We start from the raw sequence: 23788 nt of genomic DNA, 5'->3' as shown, positions 1-23788 counted from the left end.
AGAGATTTATACTGAAAGTTAAGAAGTTTATCAAATTTACGAATCACTTAACATATATTTACTAACCGAACTACACGCAATTCATATTAACAATTAAAAAAATATTCAACACTATTTTATCCCACGTGTTTTATTCCATTTACAAAAGCTGTTGGATAGAAACGAGGCCGAGATGGGAGAATACATATTCCCTCAAATTGTTCTCTAACAATGGATAAGTCCCAAGGGGGGATAAAACCTTAAGATTCTTGATAACAGAACAACGCTGAAATATACATCAGTAAACACGACTCGTATATTCCAAAGCTTCAACGGTCAATTGGCATTGTCATATCTAGATTATGGGCCAAAGAAAAGCCTACTCTTTTTTAATGAACATTTTTCTAAATTCATCGTTGGACTTGGGCGTTTCATCCTCTTCAGTCTTCGGCTTATTGGAAGTCCAGCCAAGTGCTCTCACATTTCTGGGCACCGCAAAAGTGTTTTTCCCTTTGATCTGGATGTTATCGCCTCCAGGCTTTCTGTTTGCAGACTTGGTTTCCTTTACAGCTTCCTTTGAAGCATCATCAGACTCTTTGGCTGCAGAACCTGCTTGATCAGATCGATCAGTGCCACGTCCTACATAATTGATTTCAAGTGATAGGAAGATTATGTTATAAGAACATAAGCACACAGTAAATAGAGGGCAGACATTAACACTGAATATAGAGAGCAAACAAGTAAAGGAGCATTATTAGAACCGTCCATGATGGATGAAAGAGCACAATTATACCCCAGGAATGTAGAGTTATAAGCTTGATGATGTGTATGTCAAAGCACTTAATTCAAACTAATTGCAGCATTAAAATCTTACTACCGATTTACCATAGAAGACTCGAGTGTTATGGTAATTAATATACTACCTCCGATCCTAATTATAATAGCCAATTGACTAATTTAAAGAGATTAAAGAAGTAAGTTAAGTTAGTTATTTATCCTAAATAGGTGTTGTCTTTCCTAAAATATCTTTGCTAATCAAATATTTTGACTAGAATTATCATTGTTAGAAGGGCTTCTTTGAAGAAAAAAAAAGTATAAATATGAGAGATAAAGTGGATTGAGGTCTTATATTTAGGACTAAAATAAAAATCAAATAAGGTTTTATATTGAGGACCGGAGGTAGTATTAGAGAAGGGCAGTTCCATGCCTGTATCACTGAGATCAATAGAAGGCCAACAAAGTTGGAAGGACAAGGTACGTGTGAGAATGTACAGGAGAAATGTCCAAATCTTGACCAAATAAGTTCACGCCACTTACTTTGTTCTTTCAAGTTTCTCTGACCAGAAGATTCCTTTCTGCCTCGACTTGGATCAGACCGAGCAATACTCAGCTTCTTCCCAAGTAACATTTTCTTGTTCTTAGCTACTGCAGCAGCAAGATGCTCTTCATCCAAAAAGTCCACATAGGCCAGGCCCTTCGTCAATATGTTCAAACATTTCAGCTTAAATACAGACACTGAAGGAAGGTAAAGCACTCACTGCCACAATGTATAAAGATCTGTCGCTCAGGCACATAACCATTATGGAGCACAATTTATGCTCAATTTTACTATGCATGGTGGTATATACCCCTACTTAGCTCAGCCAGTGATTACTGTCTCTATGTACTTTACTAGTTATAGACATGTTTTCCAACGTGTTGCACAGAATTTGATGTGAATCTTACTATTCATGATTTATAAATATTGCAGTTTACTATAAATTTTATATTCGTTTGTTGATAGTTCAAGAGGAAGGCAATATGACTCATGCAAGGTTTGTTGATTTCACTTCAAGGTTTAGAAATTAAGCTATCAACCATCTGATTGCCACTCCACAAGCTTGTATTATTATTAGAAGAATGGCCTGCATCTATTAGGGCTGCAAGAAAATAGAGTACACTATTAATTTTACCCTTGATTTTCCAGTGAACTTGTCATGCAGAATACGAATGGCAACAATTCCACCAACATCACTGAAGAAATTACGGATATGATCATAATTTGCCTGCAGTAGAACAACTCATTAGTCTTTCTCAAACAATAACACACAGAAATGGAGGAGGAGGGAGGAGACTTATATCTTACCGTAAGGTTCAAGTTTGACATAAAGACAGTGCACTGATCTGAGAAGGCCCTGCTTTTATCAGAGGTAGACTGTTGTTTAGTTGCATCTTCAGATTTGTTAATCTGCTCATTGGCCTCTCCCACTTTTGTCGCCTGAGGAAAGTTCTCTTGACCTTTATTTTCTTCAGGAACTTTCTTTGGGTTCTTACCAACTTCTTTCCGTCGCTTAGCTGGAGACTGCCCATCATTTATGTCAGACTCCAACTTTCTCTTGTCACGAACATTTCTTTTAGGATGATGTTCTTTATCCTCTGTCGACTTCAATTCTTGCTGGATCCTATATAGTTGTAACTCTTCCAGACGTGGGCTAACCTAGAGAAAGATCGTCCCCACCAAGAAGGTTAGCACAACCCCAAAAATTAACAGCTATAAATCCCCCCCCCCCCCAAGTAGGATGCCAGTCTACCAAATGCCTCACAGAATATTCCTTACATTTCACCTAATTCCATGAATTTTTCATGTTTTTAGTAGGTAATTATGTATCTACTTTTTTTATCTTTTGGGCGACAATTATGTCTCTACTTTTGCTTCAACTATGAGTAATAACTTCACAAAGCCCTTAAATTTGTACACAATTTCTCCCTTTCATTTTTGGCATGTCCAAACTTACTTTTTCTGGTAAAAGTGATAACATGAAGAGGATGGCAACGTGATCTCATTACCAATACATAATCGTCAAATAGTCATTCAATAAATATATTCAACCTGGCAGAAAGGAATTTCAAACCAACAAAGAGACAATGCCAGATTTCCAATTATAAGACTGTAGCTTAAGATTTAAGAATGTACCTTTTGTAAGGCATGGTCATAATCCTCCAAAGTGCCAAACTCCCTCTCAAAACGTAACCATGAATGGCATATGTCCTGAATTATTCTGTTTTTTTTAGGAAGGGAAGGTATCAACTAATCCAAACAGTACTACATAACAGGAAATCCCCTAAATAATTTCTGAAAGGAACATGAAATGAGAAGCACAAATCTTTCATAATTCAAATCCATAAGACCAAAAAAGTGGAAGAAAAATATTAATAATTCGAAACGTTTACTGAATTTATTAATTGAAATTTAAATGGCAATTTGCTGGGCAAAACACACACACACACATTATACCTCTGAACCAGACCCAGGAAACCTCTTGCTGTAGCATCTCTTGTATATGGACCTAGCTTCATTTATGTGACCATGTTCAATTTCCATTGCTATATATCCTTTCCATGCCTCCAACATTGAACCACTGCACAAACCAAAAGAAATTGACAGAAAAGCACAACTTAACCACTGCCCAAACAAAGGAAGAGGAAGAATACAAAAAATGTCAAGGCAAATGGTTTATATAAATATGATGATATCAAACCAGATTTTGACAAGACTCTCCCAGACTCCACGAGCTGCAGTTATATCTTTTCCGAGTTTAGCTTCTAAATGGGCCCAATAAGCATGTAAACGCACCAAGCCCTCCGTATTCTTTAATTGTGGTGACAGGTAATCTGAGGCATCCTGCAAGTGATATATAGTTCAGATCCAGGCATGCATGAAAATAATATTCCCTTTCCATAATTCCTGGGGTGTGGGGGGATTAGATAACTCACAAAAGTATTAGCTTATTAGTTGGCAGAAAATCGTATTCTCAATTGCTATAGAAATGCAACTCCCTATTCTGATCCTACATTCTCCTTTCTCTCTTCTCCTATCCCCACTCCCTATTCTGTAAGACCTCTACAATATTGTATCACTCTAGGTCTATACCATGACCATTGAGCTCCCAAACAAGACATAGTCATGTTCAAACCATGAGGTATAGCTCCAATCCATTATTCCTTGGCTATAAGAATACAGCCAGATCATGTCCATTATTGTAATTATGGGTCTGAATAGAAAATATATCAAAAAGGAACAGGAAAAGTAACAAACCTGAAACGTCTGCCTTATAATTTGATATTCCAGAAGGCCCTCTTCACCAGCAGATGCCATTCTCCGCCTTAAGCCATCTACTCGAGTGAGAAATAAATCAAGATACTGAAACAAGAAAGTACAATAAAAAGGTTAAGCACTCACATCAAGAGGAACTCCGAAATTAAGACCAAAAGGGTTATAAAACCCTGATTGCATTATAGGATATAATGAGGAAGACAGATTTTTTTTTTTTTTTTGGGTTTTGGGGGGGGGGTTGAATATTGTTCGTACCTCATCAAGGGTTGAAAAGGTACATTGCAGGGATTCCTCAAAGACCTGAAATTAATGATAAATTTTCCTCAAACAGAAAAATATGAAAAATAATTTCTTTATTTTTAAAAGCATTTACATTAAAACACTCGAACAATTAATCATCTAATGTGAAAAGAGAGAACGACTAAACACTCAAGACTGCAAGAACTTGCTTGTCTTTGATTCCAAGACCAAACTGACACAACTGATCCATTAATCAACCTCATCGAGATTTTCTTCCAACATCTATTGATTGAATATTTGAAAACTTTAATCTCTACCCCAAAAGAAAATAATGCTCTGATAGCAAGGTCCCATACTTACAGCTGCTATCTCTTTTTCAGAAGCATGGCCACGCTCCAATGAAAGCAAGTATCGAACCCAAAGTTCTCCAACCCATGGACAGTTCTTAGCGGCTCTGGTGTAAACATTGGTTACGACATTGCCAACCTGGAGAAAGGAGGAATAAGAATAAAACACGGATTAATAGATGGGACTGAGAGTTACGGCATTCATGAAAAAGAAGAACAAATTAGAGGTAAAACCTTTAAAGTTTTGTCCAAGTACCGAGTATAATCAAGCCAGAGGTCAGATGCTATCGGCAAGTCTGTAACAGCTCGCTCATATAAAACTAAGACTCTGGCTGGTGTTCCAGAAGATTGTTCAAATTTCACGTAATTCTGTAGTACAATAAAAATGTGAATAAAAGGAGTCACAGATGATAAAGAACAACAACTAAACTAACCCCAGCATTCAGGCTATGCTATGTACCATGTAGTGTTGTAACTTTTCTGACTCAGAAGTGTGGCTAGCAATATGTTCTTCAAGATGAGCACGGGCATTGTACATATCCAATGCCTTCTGGTATGAAGAGACAACATGAGGATAAATCTCAGCTATGTCGCTAGACTCCACATCATGAAGCTTACCCTGTTCAACCTCCCAAGCCTTATAGGTTATCAATGTTGAACTCATACCAGAAAGGGGAATGGACAACTGCCGGTGGAATAAACTTCGGATTCTCTGGACTTGTTTATCTTTTTCCTGCAATGGAAGATGTGACTCCAAGATGTTAAGATAAAGCAGTCTAGAATTCCACAAAATGCTTGAACATGCTGTATTTAACCCAACACATTAATTTTATTTTGGTGATTGCCCAGAAATATTCTCCGAATACCACAATGAACAAGGATCAGACAACTACAAGTGTGGATGTGAGCATGCATGTGACATGGAGTATATGTGCTCATCCAATTCCAATAGTAGATCTATGTGAAGATAGGTGCAAAAGTGTTCTGTGTACTTATCTGAATTAGTACAACTTAAATAGAGAGAACCAAGCCAATAAGGAGGAGTAAATGTTCCACCGATCAGAATGGGAAGGAAATAGTTGGAAATATTAATCTGACACAATTTGTACACAATTCTAATTAGCGTTAATAAAAACCTAGCTGATTAACTATAAAAGGAAATAAACATCCTGATGAATTAATGATTCAGTAGGGATTCAGCACTAAATCAAGAATTCCACACCTGCTAGTCTTATCATCTTTCATAGCCTTTCTTTTAAAATTCGTCATTAAGGAATGACATCAGCAAAAGCCCTCGAAGAGGCATTACTCCAAGTCTCTAATAAATGGGCCAGAAGGGTTCTATATTTATTTTTAAAAAATAATAATAAAAAAAGTGAGAGAGTAGAACACTGCTTTCATCTATAAACCTCTTATATCTCTAACTTATCTCATTCTCAAGCTCTAAATCCTTTCCAAGGCTTTCCACCTCCAGCCTAATTCCTATCACAAATCTATAGAACAGGCAATAGTTTGAATCTCCATCCTCGAAACATCGCATCCTAGATTTTAGACTCCAGCTAAATTCCTAGCTAAGCATAAACATTTCAAAATATATACCCTCCAGCCTGAGTTCCAATTTGTCCACAGAATCCATCTAAGGATATTCTCCTTTATAACAAAACTTTACACGCAATTGTTTACATTCAAATGAAAGTCATATTGCAAAGGATGGTTACATTACCAACCAAAATATTCAGCATCCAATCGTCCTTAAGCAGATAATGTTGATAGGAAAAACTTAAAAAGCTCAGAAACTAAATAATAAATCCTTTAAAATTGGCCTGTAAAATTTCTAAAAAGGCCACCTAAAATTCTCATGTTGAATAGCACCGTAAAGATAGACTTAGTTCTTAATACAAGTAAGGGTAATGTTTCAACCTCTATGTCAGTCTCATCAATGGTAAGAAGTATAGCCTGCTCAAATTCCCGATATGCCTCCCATATCTTATTGCCTTCGGCAACATGCAAACCAGCTGCAGTAAGAGCACGCTCAAACAAGTCCCTTGCCTTGGTTATACCAGCAGGTGTACATTGCTGCACCATCGGATCAAACTCTTGGACGAAATTAATGTAATCACACCATAAAGAGACAGACTGCAGTAAAGAATAACCTATTGCGTTAAATTTTGAAGTAAATATCGTATAATAAGTATCAAGGAAAAATGCATGAGGCACAATTGGTACCAAGACTCTATAAGTATTTTTTTTCCTTTTAAAAGGTAGCAGTTTATAACAGAAGTTCACTAATTCAGCTTTATATTAGGTATTCTAACCAAATATTTTAAGATACTAGTTCCAGCATCTATGCTCTGTATAATTAATGTTAAGTGTACGCGTGATCATCATGTCAAAATAAGAAAACCTACTCCTTTCCCAGCTTACCGATACAAACAAAACTGGCTATGGTGCTAATAAAGGAACAATAAAAAGACTAAACAGGCATTGCTCGTTCCACGAAATGAGGATGGAAAGTAATTCTTCTAGAACACCATAACATTACATATCAAGCATGCCAACAAAAGAGAAAAACAAAAGTAAATCCTCAAACAAAAATTACATTAAGAATCTATTAAAATATGTAACCAACCAGATATTCGGACACCCCACGGTCATAAAGCTTCAGAATTGTAGAGTAAGCCTCAGGTCTGCATGGCGCAAAAAATTAGCCCATAAACATATTATTTTGGTAGCATGAAGAGTGTATGCTGAATAAAAACTCAGAGTACAACAGATCCCACTCTCGCACAACAAAATCATAATTCTGACAACCACCAAGAAAGAAAACTTAGATTCGTAAAGAGTATACCCAGTATTGAGAGAAGCCTCATCTTTGGTCCATTCCCGCCACATTTGAGGGCTCAATGGAAACAGTTCATTCATAGCTTCCCTTGCCTTTCTCAGCTTTTCGATGTCCCCCATTTTCCTCAGTACTTTTATATACTGAAAAGAATCATCGCCGACCCCAGGCAACATAAACAAACTACATAAATGCTTTAAAACAAAAAGATTTTCTGTTTATAAAAAAATTAGAATAACAAGACTCGAAAAGCATTACAAAAATCAGTATAAAACAAGGTTAAAAACTATGCATCCAGCCAGAGGAAGACGAGAAGAGAGGAAAATCAAATTTTGTAACTTTCAAACTAAGGCCGTCCGAAGCTGAAAACAAGATATCACGTATACAAAGGCAGTCTACCTCAAACTTCCAATTATTTTCTCCAGCTAATATATATAAATTACCCAGCACAAAAATTAAAACGCCAATATCTCCCGAGCAATCAATATTCATGGCAACTGAACAACACAAGTTTTTATCTGCGGACAACAGTTTTAGCCTCTGCTGCAGATGAATCATTGCTCCAATGATGGTAAAACACAAGAACAAATCTTTTCGTGGCAGCAACGGCCACGAAATGTCATAACGGTTAAGAACACGGAAATGAAAAACAAAAGCAAAATGTAATCCAGCTTTGGATTTTTCCCTTTCATATCATATCATTTGTTCTCAGGTGCCAAATAGAATGTATTATAAGCATGAAAAGGAGAGTTTACTTGCGCATGAGCATCATAGTTGGAGGGGTTAGCAGCAAGCTCGGCCTCGAGGGTCTGGAGTTGAAGGTTCTGCTGAGCTTCGTCATCGGAATCAGACTGAGAATCAGAGGAGTTAGCATCAGAATCAGAATCCGAACCATCGGGGTCTTCAGCTGCATCACGCATGGGTTCGTCTTCATTGTTGTTTTTCTCTTCGTCCACAGCAGCAGCATTAGGAGCGGGCGCTTCGGAAGTTTCCGGCGTTATGGTTAGGGTTTCGTCCATGGATATGGAAGGAAGGGACTCCGCTAGGGGACTTGGAGTGTGAGCGAGCAGCGCTTGTGCTTGTGCTTGTGCTTGTGCTGGCGCTTGTGCTGGCTTTCGTGCCTGAGGAAGGTTAACGACTGTGAAGCTCCGTGGCAATTGAAATCGGATCGGGTAAACGGGCGGCAATCGTCTGATAGGAATTATTTTTAGTACTTTCCAGAAAAATCGTTTTCTATTATATTTCTATAATTATCAGCTCACATTTTTATTTATTTTTAGTATTATGGTAAGGTAAATAAGCAAAAGCATTTTTAAAATATTATATTTTTTTAGTAATATTTTTCTTGTGTAACTTATCCACATGATGAAACGAAAGCTATAATGAACAGTGAAAGTTAAAATCAATCCTTTGTTACGTAAGGAAACAAGGTTCCAATTCCGTCAGAAAAAGTATTATTTTTTAGGAAAACCATATTGAAGGTACCTATACTTTCTCTCAATTTTTAATTTGGTACCTATGTGTTTTTTTCCCTTTAATTAAACATTTAATTTTATTTTTTTAACAACATTAGTACTTATAACTTTGTTCTATTGATATTTTTAGTCTCTACATAAGGATTAATGATGTTAATAGAGGAAAAATAAAGATTTAGTTAAGAACAAAAAAAACACATAGGTACCAAATTAAAAATTAAAAAAAAGTATAGGTACCTCCAATATGGTTTTCCCTTATTTTTTTATGCCCCACAATAATAAAAAAATTTCTGTGCTTATAAAAAAAAGTTTCAAAATCAAGCACAAGATAAAAATAGAAGCCTTGACTGCCTTCCCTGAAGATCCTTCTTCTTCTAGGGTGTAATCACTTAGGTACTGTGATCCCTCATCAACTCATCTTCAAGAAACAGGGCAATCCAAATCTGCATTCCAAGGCAACTTGACTGGATCGAATACTTGTCTAATACTACCTTCAGTTCTTAATGTAAGACTTAATATAAAATTTTATTTGACTTCTATTTTAATTCAAATATAAGACCTCAATCTATTTTGTTTCTCATGTTTATGTATTTTTCTAAGGTAATTCTTCTAATAATAATAATTCTAACCAATACACTTGATTAGCAAAGATATTTAGAAAAGACAATACATATTTATTACAAATAATTAGGTTAACTTATTTCTTTAATCTCCTCAAATTACTCAACTAGTTTTTATAATTAGGACAGAAGATGAACGTGATGATTTTATCCTATTAATACGGTTCAATTCAAGTTTAGATATCTATATTTGTCATCTTTCTTCGGCCATGGAATGAGCATTATTTCAGGTTCTTAACACCAACAGGTTATCATGATTTTCACAGGCTTTCTCTCATTGTAAACTGTTTTGGTACAAATGACAGACTGTCTATTCAAAAGAACAATGGGCAAAGGAAATGGGATTATACAAATATAATGGAGTTAGAACCACAAGTATATTTCTTCTGTATTTCAGGAAGGACCAAAAGTGTAATTCTTCATACAGGTGGTATTAAGTTCTTTGACAACTGATCCGTCCCCACTAATTTGGCTGCCTTTGCTTTTGAGTAGCGATTGGTCAGTGAATATCCTAGTTTCTCAGATACTTGGAAACCTTTCGCTCGCGCGCGCGCGTGTGAATGTATATAAATTGAGTAAACACACTAAAAAAGTAGTTTCGGAAAGATATTAGAAAAGAAGCTTAAGGATCTTATAAATGGGCTTCCAAGTACTTGAGAAATTAAATCAGTATGAAGCAAACACTACCTAAGATTTAAAGCCATAGCAGAAAACTTCAGTTTAGTACGAGCTCTTTAAACTTTTGAATGCAAGCCAGTGCTTTCTGGAACTCATTTTCTTCCAATGCAGTACTGAGCCGACAGTAGCCAGGGATTCCAGTCCACGAACTACTGTTGATGCATAAGCCAGTGGTTTTGAGAATGGCATTTCTAATATTAGTGTCATCCAACTTAATTTCAGCAGGACCATTTCCTGAAGCATCAATCTTAATTGTCTTGTTGAGATAAGCTGAGGGCGTGGCCACAATAGAAACGCCAGCACTGGATTCAAGCACATCCCAGCCATTTCTCTCAAGTACCTATGAAAGTAAAGAAAAGAATATCAACAAACAATTTTAAAACACTGATAATCTACGCTTTTCGCTCTTTCACGACTGCAATTCATTATAGTTATTATCTCATGCTAATATCAGGATAGGGTTGTAGTTTATTAGATAGATTTAGCTTGCTAAATAAACTGAGGTTTCATTCAGAACTGATAGATCAAGATGATAAGTTAGTATTATCTGTTTTGAGAAATCTAGCTAACTTAGCACTACGTCAAAAAAATAAATATTTAGCAGAGAAAAGATACCTCTTTCAAGATCTTGGATCTACTTTTCAATGTCTTCGAGTGTTCAGCAGTAGCATCTGACATGTCCGTTGCTTTCTGATTTCCAAGACCCAGCAACTTCTTTATCGCATATCTAATAGTACCATGAGGTTTGCTTAATCCTGGAAAGCTATTAAATGCGTCAACCAAAAATTGCTGGTTTAGAATCAGGAACCCAAATCTGAGAGCACTGTCAAGCGTCTTCAGAGACAATCCTCCAAAAAGAGAGACGCAAAATGATGGTTTGCACGAAGAGCTCAGCTTTGACAAACATGGCTCCAAATTCCAGCCACCCCAGCCACCACAGTCAAATTCTAAACCTGAGAATGAAGTGTCAAGAATAACTCTTGCCCCAAATTTAGCACAAGTGCTTAAAATCTCTTCAATTTCACTGTTGCTGTATACTAAGCCAGTTGGATTGATTGTTGGTCCAGAAATACACACCCATGGTTTGTTTGCAGTCTCGAGGACACTGGAGAGTGTATCTTGCGTCAGCTTAAAACCTACACTGAGATTGGTAGGGATCATCTCTATTTTAGCTTTCAAGAATCTGGCAGTTGAAACAAAGTTCCCATTTGATCCAGCAGGAAAACAAAGAGTGCCGCCTTCTTTGATGCAGCACAGAACTAGTTTATTAAAAAGAGCTCTTGAATTGTCTGCATATATAAAGTCTGTGTTGCTATCTATTGGGAAACCGTAGCTCTTCTTGACAAACTGTTTGATGCTAGGTGTGACATCAGTTTCAGATTCAGCCATGTTTTGCCTTGCAAAACTTTCGAAAATAGCAGCCTTGACTGGAGATGGTGTAGGCAAGAAGCTTAAGTCAGCATCCATGTGGATTATAGATCCATTCTCTACCTCATTAATTGACAGCTCAGCATTATTCAGAACAGATAAGGCTGAACCAGCAAATCCTATCATATCAACTGATTTGACCTCTTCACAGTTTCTCTGAATGACAGAAATAGAAATGATCAGGGAATCTTATTGGCCATTAATACTTTCTTAACAAGTAATGACTGCATTGATCTCATATATGGATTCAAAGAAAAAACTAGGTCAATATCAATCTATGACGGCCCATGTCTTGCTTGCTCCCCTCCCCTCCCTTTTTTCCCGTGGCAATAAGCAATAAGGACAAACTAACAATTGAACCGCCAATGCACCCACAACTATAAGATCTAGGTGACATATTCTCATATAAATTTTCAACCTTGCAAGTTCCCTAGAAGCTCTTGGGAAAAGAGTTAGGGATCAGAGCTCAAACGCGGTCAGGCTAAACATCAGGTATGAAATTGAGTCATTGACTACGAATCAATGCATGCCTTACGCTGAAAATACTATGTCGTTTTCTAAAATGCCATTTATAATGTATTTGACAAATGTAGATGGTTCAAAAAATGGGTATTCCTACTTCCCTCCAACTCAAATTGGTAAAAGGATTGATAACATGAAACCCGCCTTTGCTCTCTTGGCAACAAAATGTTAAATAGTCATCCAGCTGGTAATCAAAAGCCACATTGACAAAAGTCCTCGATTGGATAGAGAAAAGAAGGATGTAATGATTTCTTTCAGTAGAAAAGTTAGTTCCTGAGTCAAAACTCATCACATCATCTTTCTCCTTCGTCATTTGGTGGCCCAAATATTCCACAGTTAGGGACTGAGGGAAAACAATAGAAACCACATTCTGCTGGAGACTTATAATTGTTAACTAAAAACACAACAGAAGCAACAAACCTGACAATGTGGATGTCGGTCCAAAAGCTGGAAAGCAGTGAGCTCATGAAATATACAACCATAATATTGTTGACTAATCAATGAAGTACTGCCTTCCAATAGTTCTACAGTTTTAGATAAAGCATTAAAGAGGGATTCTTCTTCTGAAATGACAAAAGCAACTTCTAAATCTGGATAAACCTGGACAAATGGAAATTGGGAAATTGTGAAAACCAGGAGAAGGAAAAGACCGCCAGTAAAGGATATATCAGTCGGGCTGTTAACATGGAATTTCACCTTATTTTTCACCAATCCACATATAATTGCAACGTGAGAAGGAAGGCAAGTTTCTGCAACGTACTTCAGGACCCCGCTGGATGTTGGGAGACTGGATAGCTCAAAGTGATCAGATATATCTATGAATAGACGAGATCCAATATCTTGTGTTGTATGTAAAAGGTGCACAAAAGCAGAACTAGTAACAGCCTCGAAATGAGCGATCCCAGTCACAACCACTTGTGGCTTCAACCTCTTAATCAATTCTATCATTAAGTCTGACTGCCTAGGAGCTTCAATCACCATAAGTGTATCCTCCGAGGAATCATAAGTTTCTGTACCCTGTAACAATTAACAAATACAACATTGATCTCATATTAGTTCACACCAAGGTCAAATAACAACATACTTGCATTTATTTGACATAAAATACAATTATGGCATGTTATAAAGAAGAGAATATGGGATTTTTAAAAACATGAGAGAACAAAAGTGCATTTCTCTTCTATTCCATACCTTGACAGCTAAAGATGTCAGCCATTGCCTAGGTAGGTGTCGAGTGAGATGTTCATCAACAACTGCAAGGCGAGGTGAGAACAAGCGAAGAACGTTCTCAATTGCTATGGTTCTTGAAGGAAAGATGACCACATTCTTGCACAAGATTTTGAAAGGCATGTCAATGTGGTGTCATAGTCCAATGAAGAATGGCATTTCATGAAGTCATGCCAACAAAGTTATGTGAAGCAAAACTTGGTAACTAGCACCCAAAAAGTTAAAGTAGATCAAGTTCAAATCGAAATCACATTATGACTAGTGCATGTACATCTATTTATCCTAAAACATGGCTAGATAATTATAAAGCACTGTGTTCTTCTTACATTGGCAGTAAGTGGAATATGGTGATATGTTTTCAAACCCTGCAATGAGACTGCGGAAACGCTTACTTCCAGCTGGTGGCTCATAGGTAAAATACATATTCTCTTTAAGAGTATGCGCAAGATGAGCGAGGAAAGGAATCTTCTCATCAGCAACAGAATCATCCTTGAAGGACAAATCTAAGGAGCTACTTATCTCTTGGAATCCATTTTTGAGAAAATCAAAGATAACCTTGACCTGCAATATGAAGCATAGTACTTCAAATAATTTTTTGGGTGACAACAGATATTCTCTTAGGGAATTGACAAGCTTATGTGAAGTACACACCTTAGTAGGTTGCTGAAGTTGGCAACTGTAAACTGATAAAGCATGAGAAATGCTGCCACCAGCCTTTCCATAAGCCCATGCTGTCCGTGCACAAATTGGCTGATCTCCAGAAAGCCCCATAAAGAACTCAAAACGATGAGGACTGTTCTTCTCAATCTCAACTAAGGCTGTAATATCTGTGTCACCGGCCTGTACAGAAAGATCCCAATGACTTTATGTTCCACGGTAGAAATCACATTCAGTCAAACATCTGTTTACTCACCTGACAAATTTTGGTCTGCCAAAGCTTTGTAATGCGGAAGCCTCGACGTTCAAACAAGCGGCTGCAAACTCCTTGGCCTGGGCGGCCTCCCATATTAAAAATCATAATTCCAGTAGGTTTGATTACTTCTATACCCTCTTCAACTGCCCTAGCTATTAAACCTAAGCCAAACTGATCCTCAACAAAACCCTAGACAAGGAACAAAAAAACATGACAATACCACATTACCATTATAGATAGCCAGTAATTATATCAAGGCAAACATTTCAATATGCTAGAAGATCTCTACCACTGGATGAAAAAAGGGATAACTCGTGAAGGAAAAAAACTAATATCTGAAAAAACAAGGTCATTATCGTTGCTTGGCAAGCAGTTAAGGACTATAGGAAGTAAAATTTAAGCATTGAACACAACAATAAAGCATACTTGCCTATCTGTAGACAACTAGCTTTCGCAAAACAAATATATATGAAGGAACACAGAAAATATAAATAGTTTCAATGAAAACTTTCTTGAAACCTGGAACAAGTGGAAGTTCAGGGTTTTGGTGTCTGGCATGCAAAAATAAGAGTATATAGATGCAAATTTCCCACCAAAATGAAGATGTGCAATATAATATATGAGGACTATTACCTGAAGTGCACAATAATTACTTAATGAGTGAAGGAATTCCTCGCTTGCATTTTCTGTGATCATCTTAGACATTGCATCTGGATTTGGATTCAGAATCTGCCAAAAGCCAAACAATGAGAATGGTCAATGTTAAGTAAAATGGTCATCTAGAAAATGCCACTAGCTAAACTTAATTCTTTTAGTCTTGATCATTATGGAGTAGCTTCGACCAACGGTGATAAGATCTTGATTATAATAATAAAATATAGATTCAAGGTAAATGCTTTTAGGAATCAAGAAATATAGCATGCATAAATCGTAATATATGAATTCCTATGTCTAGAATTATAATTAGTATGATTTATTAAATGGCTGCCAAAGGCAGTATACAAAGAACTTTCTACATGCAGTGGTTCAGGAATTACCTGAGGTATGCATCCAACGATTCTGTCAAGTTGAATTTCATGATCCCTGATATACGATAAAAGATCAGATTCATAGAACTCTACCCTCTCCAGCAGGGTTTTCTTCTCCTCATCATAGATAGGCTGGCCTTTTTCATCAAGAGCGTTTAAATATAAATTTATCCAAGAAACCTTTACAGCCCTAGGATTGATATCAAGACCGTAAACCTGCATAAGTGAGCATCAGTGAGTGGGCTGCAAAAATGTTAACTGTGACTTTCTTTTTTCTTTTATCTGTCTTCCAATTTCCCAACATGAGGGGATCCTCCGTTCCTCATACAATAAAAATTTTGCCCATAGCTCCAAAGCAAACCTTGGAAGGCAGCCACTTATCAGCCAGGGCAAGAGATATCCATCCATTTCCACAGCCCAACTCAGCAATAGTTCTGTCCTTGAAAATGGAGTCTGGATGCCTATTAAGTCCTTCAAAAAAAGTAAAGGACCAATCTTCCGGGACAAAAATGCTAGGGATAACCATCGATGTCAATTTCTTTCTTCCATGGTATCCTGTATACATCCAAAGCGAAACATCAGAGGATTACTGCCCGGGTATGGTTTGTTTTCTCTTCACATTCTTTTTTTTATTTTTTATTTTTCACATTTATCATTGTCAAGCCCAATTGATATTGTGTCCCTTCCACACGATTCAATTTTTACATTCCAATTTTAAACGTAAGTAGCATAACCTTTCTTCATTTTTCTTTTTCATGAATTAGGAGCAGTTCAATGTCGGTAAACTGAAAGAAACTAAAGGAAATAAGAAAAGGACCCAAAAAAAAATATTGTGGCGTATGTTGACATCTATACAGAGAAGATATAAAAAAACAGAACTTGTATTTGAGTATTTCTCGTACTGAAGGGAAGGAAAAAATGGACAATTCAAAGGAGACGCTGCTTTATCGGCTTTGCAAACAAACACAAGCAGAAAGCGCGAAAGTCACAAAAACATCTCTAACAATATAATTCATTACTGCAGTTTCCGCTGCCTAAACAGAATAGACAGCAACAAGACTTTAGTCTACTTCAACCTTAAAACAAAAGTTGCCTCTTTCGTCAGGAAATGAAAACATATAATCTAAAAAAGTTTCCCTCCATTGTTAGTTTCCCTTTTTCTTTTGGTCCGAAACAGCAAGTTCCGTTCTTTCTTTTTTTTTAATGATTAAATCTACGGTGCGTGAAAGCATATGAGTGAAAAATCCAATTCACGTGTTGAAAATAAAAGGCAAATGGCGACCCTCTGTTCACATAACGAGAAAGGGCAGCAGAGGGTAAAGAAGAAAATAAAGCGATTACGAAAGTTGCTTTTCAGTTTTTAATGCGTCTGAAACATAATTCCCCAAGTCATTTTCATGTATTATTTTGCTACTCTGTTTCACCTTTTCCAGGGAAGGATCCACAGAAAACGCCACGTAGCAGAACTTTTATGGAACAATGATTGGTTGCTTAGAAAATACCAGAAAATCGTCAATTCCACAAATCAGATCCAAAAAGGGAAATAAAGATAAGAGCCAGTGCACTCAAATCAGCCTTCTCACGAGCTCTTTATCTTTCTTTCTTTCGAAGTTAGCGTGGCCAAACTTTCTATTATTACACACTCATATTATTAACTCCCTTCCCAATAGGTAAAACTAAGAACACACAGAATCAGACGACGGTTATACGGACTTAAATATGATATAACGAGACGAGAACAGGAGGCAATGTCAATCCATACCTTCGTGTTGGTCCAAGATAATGTCTTCGATCAGAAAATGGTAATTCTGAAAGCATTGATCGCGCTCCTCCTTGGTGCCAAAACGCTTCTGCACGTCTGAAAGGAAGATCCGAGCTCGGACTCGGGAATTAGGATCCTCCAGACGCTCCAAAACCGACCGGAGAGCACCATATGCGGCGTCACCGGAATGCTCACACTGCTTCAGGAACTCGTCAACCGAACCACACACATCCTTCTCCCCCATTCCCTTCTTTGCTTTGCTTTTTCTCTCTCACTCTCTAAATTCAAGAGCTCTAATTCTTTACGGAGAAGAGATTGCAGAGACCTGAGCTAAAGAGAAACTCGGATCATGTCTTCGGTCTGAATCGAATGTGCGTATATGTAATATTTAGCAGAACGTGACTATTATGTTAAACAATAATAACAAGTTTACCGAGTCAACCAAGCAAATCATTAAAAATTACGTACTAATTAATTTAATTTATATCTGCTGCTGCAGCTATATATATATATTTATATATATATGAGTCTGGACAAATATATGCAACCATGTGACATCCTTAAATACTTGTAAATTTATACTCAATATGCAATCTACTTAAGAAAGTTAAATAAATTATTTAATTGTAATAAATGTGATATATTGCATCCGGTCCTAATTATAAGACCCGGTTGACTAATTTGGAGAGATTAAGAAACTTAGTTATGTTAGTTATTTGTAATAAATAGGTGTTGTTTTTCCTAAAATATCCTTACTAATTAAATTTATTATCTAGACTACCATTATTAGAAGGACTATCTTGAAAAAAAGTAGATAAATATGATAGACAAAGTAGATTGGGGTCATATATTTAGAACCAAAAAAAGTCACACAAGTCTTATATTAAAGACCGGAGGTAGTATAATCTTTTTAAAACAAATCAATATAACATTAATTATAATACCTCCGGTCCTTATTTTAAGAACTAATTGTCTAATTTGATGAGATTAAAAAAATAAGTTAAGTTAGTTATTTGTAATAAATAGGTATTGTCTTTCCTAAAATATCCTTGCTAATTAAGTGTATTAGCTAGAACTAGTATTATTAAGAGGACTATATTTAAAAAAAAGTATAAATATGAGAGACAAAATGGATTTAAGTCTTATATTTAAGACCAAAATAAAAATTAAATGAGTTCTTATATTAAGGACCAGAGGTAGTATATCAATTTATAAGTTGTATAAATTAGTTTGAAGATAAATACGATAGATAAAATAAATTATAATCTTATATTTAGCATTAAAATTAACTATTTGCCTAGCACATGGGGTATTAGTATCAATATAAAATTTAGTCAAGTCAACAATAAGAGATGGGGAGCACGAGCCAAATAGGAGAGACGTAGGGCCAAATATTTAATTAATTCATTTTGGAATTGACGGAACAAGTTGGCCAAAAAAAAAATTGACAGAACAAAAAAGTGATTTGTTAATAAAGAAACACACAATGCCTCTAGACCTTAGGGGTGTTCACGGGACGGATCGGGACCGGGACAGGCCCGTCCCGGTTCCATCCCGATGAACAGTAACGGACAGATTTTCTGTCCCGTGTCCCGGTCCGTCCCGTGGTTGTCCCGGTCCCAGTCGGGATGGGACCGGGACGTCCCGAATATTTTTTTTAATTTTTTTTAAAAAATCAGATTTTTTTTAATTATATTTTTTTGAGCTTAAATCTTATAAAAATATCTTTTTTTATTTGTTTGGGTACTCTTAACAAAACTCAAAATATTACATATAATAGTTATTAAAAACTCTAAACAAAAGCTTTTAACACAATAAAAACTTGCTAAAAATTCTAATCATCAATAATCTCAAATCATTAACAAATATAAAAACAAATAAAAAATATATCCATAGTTCCATACAATAGTCTCAAATCTTAAAAAAATAGTAAAAAAATGATATTTATAAAAAATTAAAAAAATTAAAAAAAATTTAAAAAAAAAGGGACCAGGACCGGGATGGGACCACCTCGTCTCGTGTTCCGTCCCGTCCCGGTCCCTTTTTTGTCCCGTCCCGGTTTGTCCCGTCCCGAAAAATTTCGGGACGGATCCGTCCCGTCCCAATAAGACCGGGATCGGAATGGGCCGACCGGGACGGGCCGGCCTTGAACACCCCTACTAGACCTTAACATTATGGTTGATTAGTTATTGTAATAACGGCTCAAAATTTTTTTTTATAATAGGTTAGAAAACTTTTATTCCATGGAAAATAATTGCTATAGGAGTAAATTCTATATATAGAAATATTATATAGGAAGTCGCCATAATAAAACGAAAGCATGCAGAGACTCCTTTTATATAAGCCCACGACGTAGGCTCCATTTGGCGCATGGCAAAATTACGAATTTACGGTGTCATTGTTTTACTGATTTTTAATTTGATAAATAAAATCACTGTTTTTCAAGGTAAAATCAAACAAATTTAATTAAGTGAAAATTTAATACTCCTCCGATCCTGGATATAAGACCCTTATACACACGAGTATAATGACCTTATATTTAGGACTGGAAGAGTAATTCGGTATGTCGAAAACAAGACGGTATAAAATTTGCTCATGGATGATTTTATTTTCACAACATAATTTTCATAGTTCAAAGAAAGGAAAAAATGGGTTATGATATGTACAGAATTCATAAAAAATCAAAAATGGATATACTAAACAATTTTTTAATAATTTTGATTAATCATAATGTCATACCAAACATCACTGAATAAAATATTTTCTCAACATTGTAGGTCTCTATATTGTTATATGGAACTGCTGAGTTAATCACAATTATGAGAGGAAGATGCAATTTGGCATGCTTAAAAATCCCAAAGTGGATCATGTTGACCGCCTTTTAAGCTTTTATTAATATGCATGTGAAGGGTTTGAATACGTTTTATATTTTTTTTTCTTGACCAGCTGAATGCGTTTTATATTTATTTAGGATAGCACATTCATTTTTAATATAAAAATTAGTTAACTAATTTGAATAAATAAAATAAATAATTAAGTTAGTTATTTGTAATAAATATGTAATGTCTTTGTGAAAATATCCTTACCAATCAAGCGTATTGGATAGAATTACCATTACCTTAAGAAAAAAATAGATAAATATAAGAAATAAAATGAATTAGAATTTTATATTTAGAATTAAAATAAAAGTCAAGTAAGTTCGTATATTAGGGACAGGATATAGTATTTTATCTCTTTTGTCATCAAAAAAATATATTTTTTCTTCATTTATGTAAAAACTAATAACTATACTTTTCTATTTTTTCCCACTCATCTTAGTTTAAATATCCATTCTGTGAAAATTTTTATTTCTTTGCCTACCTCTGATTGGAAATTGATCCTTGAAGCGGAACTTTTGAGGGGAAATTATGGAGCAGACAAAATCTGACCGTTGAACGAGTGAATGAACAGGATCAAGCCACGTCAGAGATTGAACGGCCAGCGTCAGTTGGAGGATGAACTGAACTCCCTCCAAAATCCAAATAGATATAGATACTAGTGGCTCCAAGCAGCGGGCGAAGATACGAGTTTTGGAATTAACTCAGTGACGGGTTACGGAATTAACTCAGCTGTGTGGTCGATCTTCTTCTCCAATAAACCCCGGCAATCTTCTCCCTCCTCTAGCAGGATAGCTTCCAATTGACAACGAAGTCCGGCTTTCCGTCGCTATCTCTGATTTTGAGGTATTCAAAGCAAAATCTTCACCTTCGCTGGCTTCTCTCAATTTCACTTCTCATTCTTCATTTGCGTGAGCAGAAAACGAACGGATGTATATATGTAACCAAAGCTTCAAAATATTTCGATTTTCGATTGTTCCATCGTCTCTTTCTCCTTTCTTTCGTTGCTGTTGGCTAGATCGTATGCAATTGTGTTTTCTGATTTTCAATTGCCTGCAATTTAGTTGATTTGTCGATCACTGTTGGCTTTTGGATGAAAGGCCACATTATGATTGATGCCTCTTGGTTGTTATCAGAACTCCTATTGAGCCATGACATCAGATTCAAGATAGTTCTGATCGCGCGCCGAGGCATCCTTGCCTACTTGCCTTGAAGAATCTCAATCTGTGTGGATGAGAGAGAGTGAGGGAAGAAGACAAATCTAACTAAGCCAGATTGTGAACCACAAAATAGAGACGGCCCGACCAAACAAATTGACTACAAAGCAAAGAACGCGGTAGTCATATCTTTCAATTAACGGCTTGGAAACATGAAATAGAAATAGAGGGAAGCATTTGGCAAGTGGGGGGAATCCCTGAGTGAGAGAGCTCGTCCAAAGAGGCAGATATGGCGTCCATTTCGTGCTTCTGTGCTTTGCATAGGCAACCTACCCTACGGTACTTGCTAGCCTCTTCCAACGTCAAAGGTCTGTGTTGGATCTTTCCCTATGTAATTACTGCATTGAAAGATATTTATATTAAAATTTACATATAAATCGCTCCCCTTTTTCTTTTTCGGGGTTTTGCCCGCACTGAATTAATGAGGGATTATACTGGTAAAAAATAGACCTGCAAGAAAATATGCTCAACAATAGCTAAATACATTATTTTTTAACTATAACTCTCCGACCAAATTAAATTGGAGTATTGCTGGGTTAAATTGGATGCCACTCATTGAACGTGATTCTCATGGAAAAATAATCATTTAGCATGCATAAATTACAATGTGTATCCCCGTAAAAATTGTTATAAGTCCGATTCTCAACAAAGATTCCATTGCTCAATTCTTTTTTTTGCTGTTCTTCAGCTTCTTCAGTTGATTACAAAACCATGCAACAACATTCAGCCACCCATGTTTGTCCCGTCAGCATCAGTTCATCCACCGAACAAGCTTGTGGTGCTCCTTCCAGAAGACAACTGATTATTCTCTCTGCCCTCGCTGCGTTTACATTTCCGCCTACTCTTCCGTATGCCATTGCAGGTGATATTTCATTCTTTCTTTCTTTTGCCAACAAATGGCTTTTCTTTTTTCATTTGTTATTTTTATTATTCAATTTCACCTTCAGATTCAGATGTTGATCGTATCTACACCGATGACGTGAACAAGTTCAAGATAGTCATTCCCCAAGGTGATCCAGCTAAATTTTTCTCAAGAAAAAAAAAAAAAGAAAGAAAAAGCTCTTGATCTTTACCTTTCACTTCACCAAATAGCTTGTTTGAGCTGCTTATGTTTCTTCCGCCTCAGATTGGCAAGTCGGAACTGGAGAGCCTAATGGATTTAAATCAGTAACTGCTTTCTATCCACAAGAGGATTCAAGTTCCAATGGTAGTCTTCTTTAATGTGGATCAATGTGTATTTGTTGTATGTAGTTACTAGCACTAGTAGAGTCTAAATCTTTTGTTCAAATTAGTTAGTGTAGTGATCACAGGAGTGGGTCCGGATTTTACTAAGATGGAATCGTTTGGCAAAGTGGATGAATTTGCTGAGACTCTGGTTGGTTTTCTCACTTTCATTTTCAGGATTCACCTTGTCTTTTCAGAGAAATGTTGAGTTTTTATTTTGTTCATCAAATTGCAGGTCAGTGGGCTGGACAGAAGTTGGCAGAGACCTCCCGGTGTGGCTGCTAAGCTCATAGATTGTAAAGCTTCTAAGGGTAATGCAGCATCACCCATGTGCTACTCAGTTCTGCTCAAGTTCAAATCCTCCACAGTAAATAAGCTATTACACAAACATAATGCTGTAACTCTATAAAAATGAGATAATTTTAGAAAAGTGGCAGCCAGTGTAAATGAATGGATTTGAGCTTATGCACTCTCGTTTGTGTTTCTCTCTCTCTCTCTCTCTCTCTCTCATCACTAAAACACCAATCCAACGTTTTTCTAACTTTCTATTCTCAATCTCAGTGCTTGACCTAAACAATGTTTCAGGTTTCTATTACATAAATTATTCCCTTCAAAATCCTGGTGAGGCTCGCAGATATCTTTATTCAGCCATTGGGATGGCATCTAATGGTTGGTATAACAGACTCTACACCGTCACAGGACAGGTATGTCCATCCCCATTTTATGGTTGAGACCACATCGAAAAGAGTTTCTGTTATAACCCAACCAATATGGGGAGCTCAAATTATTAAAGTTATTATGACCACTGTTTATTCATTGCCTTCCTGCTTTCTTGTAGTTTATGGAAGACAACGCCAACAAGTACGGGTCCCAAATTCAAAAGGTGAACGCATATTTACTCTCCCCCCCCCCCAACACACACACACACACACACACACACACACACACACAGAGTAATGTCCGAGCCTAGTGATTTGGATGCCGGATAATTGGTGCAAGTGGCTTTTGGTTTTACGTACTGAAATCCAATCACCACTTGGTTCTTGCAGGCGGTCGCATCATTTCGGTTCGTATGAATTCATGGTTAGGATGGGAGATGCTGTATATGGATTCCATCGACTACCATCCCTGTTATCTTTTTCCCCTCCATCACTTGTTAATTTGATTCTATTTTCAGTTTGTGCGAATGGAGAAATTGAAAACTGTATCAGAAGCCAACATATAACAATAAGAATACTCTACTGCCGTCTGGCCCTTCGGGGCTGTTTAATTGAATCTGAAAAATATTTTTACATAGATTAAAATTCCTCATATATTTAT

General features: G+C 36.4%; 2 protein-coding genes and 1 pseudogene across 2 annotated transcripts; 1 reads left to right on the top strand and 2 right to left on the bottom strand.

Annotated features, from left to right (window-relative positions):
• Positions 1-62: 62 nt before the first annotated feature.
• On the bottom strand, positions 63-8630 carry LOC114721191 (squamous cell carcinoma antigen recognized by T-cells 3). The gene is made up of 16 exons (XM_028907008.1): positions 8254-8630; positions 7508-7641; positions 7289-7346; positions 6580-6795; positions 5120-5392; positions 4894-5028; positions 4673-4798; positions 4328-4372; positions 4055-4159; positions 3498-3640; positions 3254-3377; positions 2933-3007; positions 2105-2455; positions 1932-2024; positions 1297-1453; positions 63-618 (listed from the first exon to the last, which is right to left on the bottom strand). Exons 1-16 carry the CDS (start codon positions 8515-8517, stop codon positions 359-361), a joined length of 2559 nt encoding a protein of 852 aa, XP_028762841.1. The 5' UTR covers positions 8518-8630; the 3' UTR covers positions 63-358.
• A 1576-nt stretch (positions 8631-10206) lies between these two features.
• Positions 10207-20589, bottom strand: LOC114721190 (methionine S-methyltransferase-like; annotated as a pseudogene).
• A 162-nt stretch (positions 20590-20751) lies between these two features.
• On the top strand, positions 20752-23764 carry LOC114721194 (psbP domain-containing protein 3, chloroplastic). The gene is made up of 10 exons (XM_028907012.1): positions 20752-20873; positions 21164-21552; positions 21933-22106; positions 22192-22254; positions 22371-22451; positions 22537-22619; positions 22704-22779; positions 23054-23172; positions 23307-23351; positions 23518-23764. Exons 2-10 carry the CDS (start codon positions 21474-21476, stop codon positions 23542-23544), a joined length of 747 nt encoding a protein of 248 aa, XP_028762845.1. The 5' UTR covers positions 20752-20873; positions 21164-21473; the 3' UTR covers positions 23545-23764.
• The last annotated feature ends 24 nt before the right edge of the window (positions 23765-23788 follow it).

The sequence above is a fragment of the Neltuma alba genome, unplaced genomic scaffold (assembly GCF_004799145.2).
Source record: "Neltuma alba isolate B1F8T4 unplaced genomic scaffold, ASM479914v2 tig00012014_pilon, whole genome shotgun sequence".
Classification (NCBI taxonomy): domain Eukaryota; kingdom Viridiplantae; phylum Streptophyta; class Magnoliopsida; order Fabales; family Fabaceae; genus Neltuma; species Neltuma alba.
The sequence above is the reverse complement of the archived record's forward strand: the minus strand, read 5'-3'. Positions and strand labels throughout refer to the sequence as shown.

Bases quoted from the DNA above. Each gene is read 5' to 3' on its own strand.
- LOC114721191 (XM_028907008.1), bottom strand. From the start codon at position 8,517: ATGGACGAAACCCTAACCATAACGCCGGAAACTTCCGAAGCGCCCGCT. The intron at 6,796-7,288 runs GTTGGTTACATA...TCTTTACTGCAG, and splicing joins GTGGGGTGTCCGAATATCTG to TCTGTCTCTTTATGGTGTGA. The intron at 4,160-4,327 runs GTACGAACAATA...TTCTTGTTTCAG, and splicing joins CCTTTTCAACCCTTGATGAG to TATCTTGATTTATTTCTCAC.
- LOC114721194 (XM_028907012.1), top strand. From the start codon at position 21,474: ATGGCGTCCATTTCGTGCTTCTGTGCTTTGCATAGGCAACCTACCCTA. The intron at 22,255-22,370 runs GTGATCCAGCTA...CTTCCGCCTCAG, and splicing joins CAAGATAGTCATTCCCCAAG to ATTGGCAAGTCGGAACTGGA. The intron at 23,352-23,517 runs GTGAACGCATAT...TGGTTCTTGCAG, and splicing joins ACGGGTCCCAAATTCAAAAG to GCGGTCGCATCATTTCGGTT.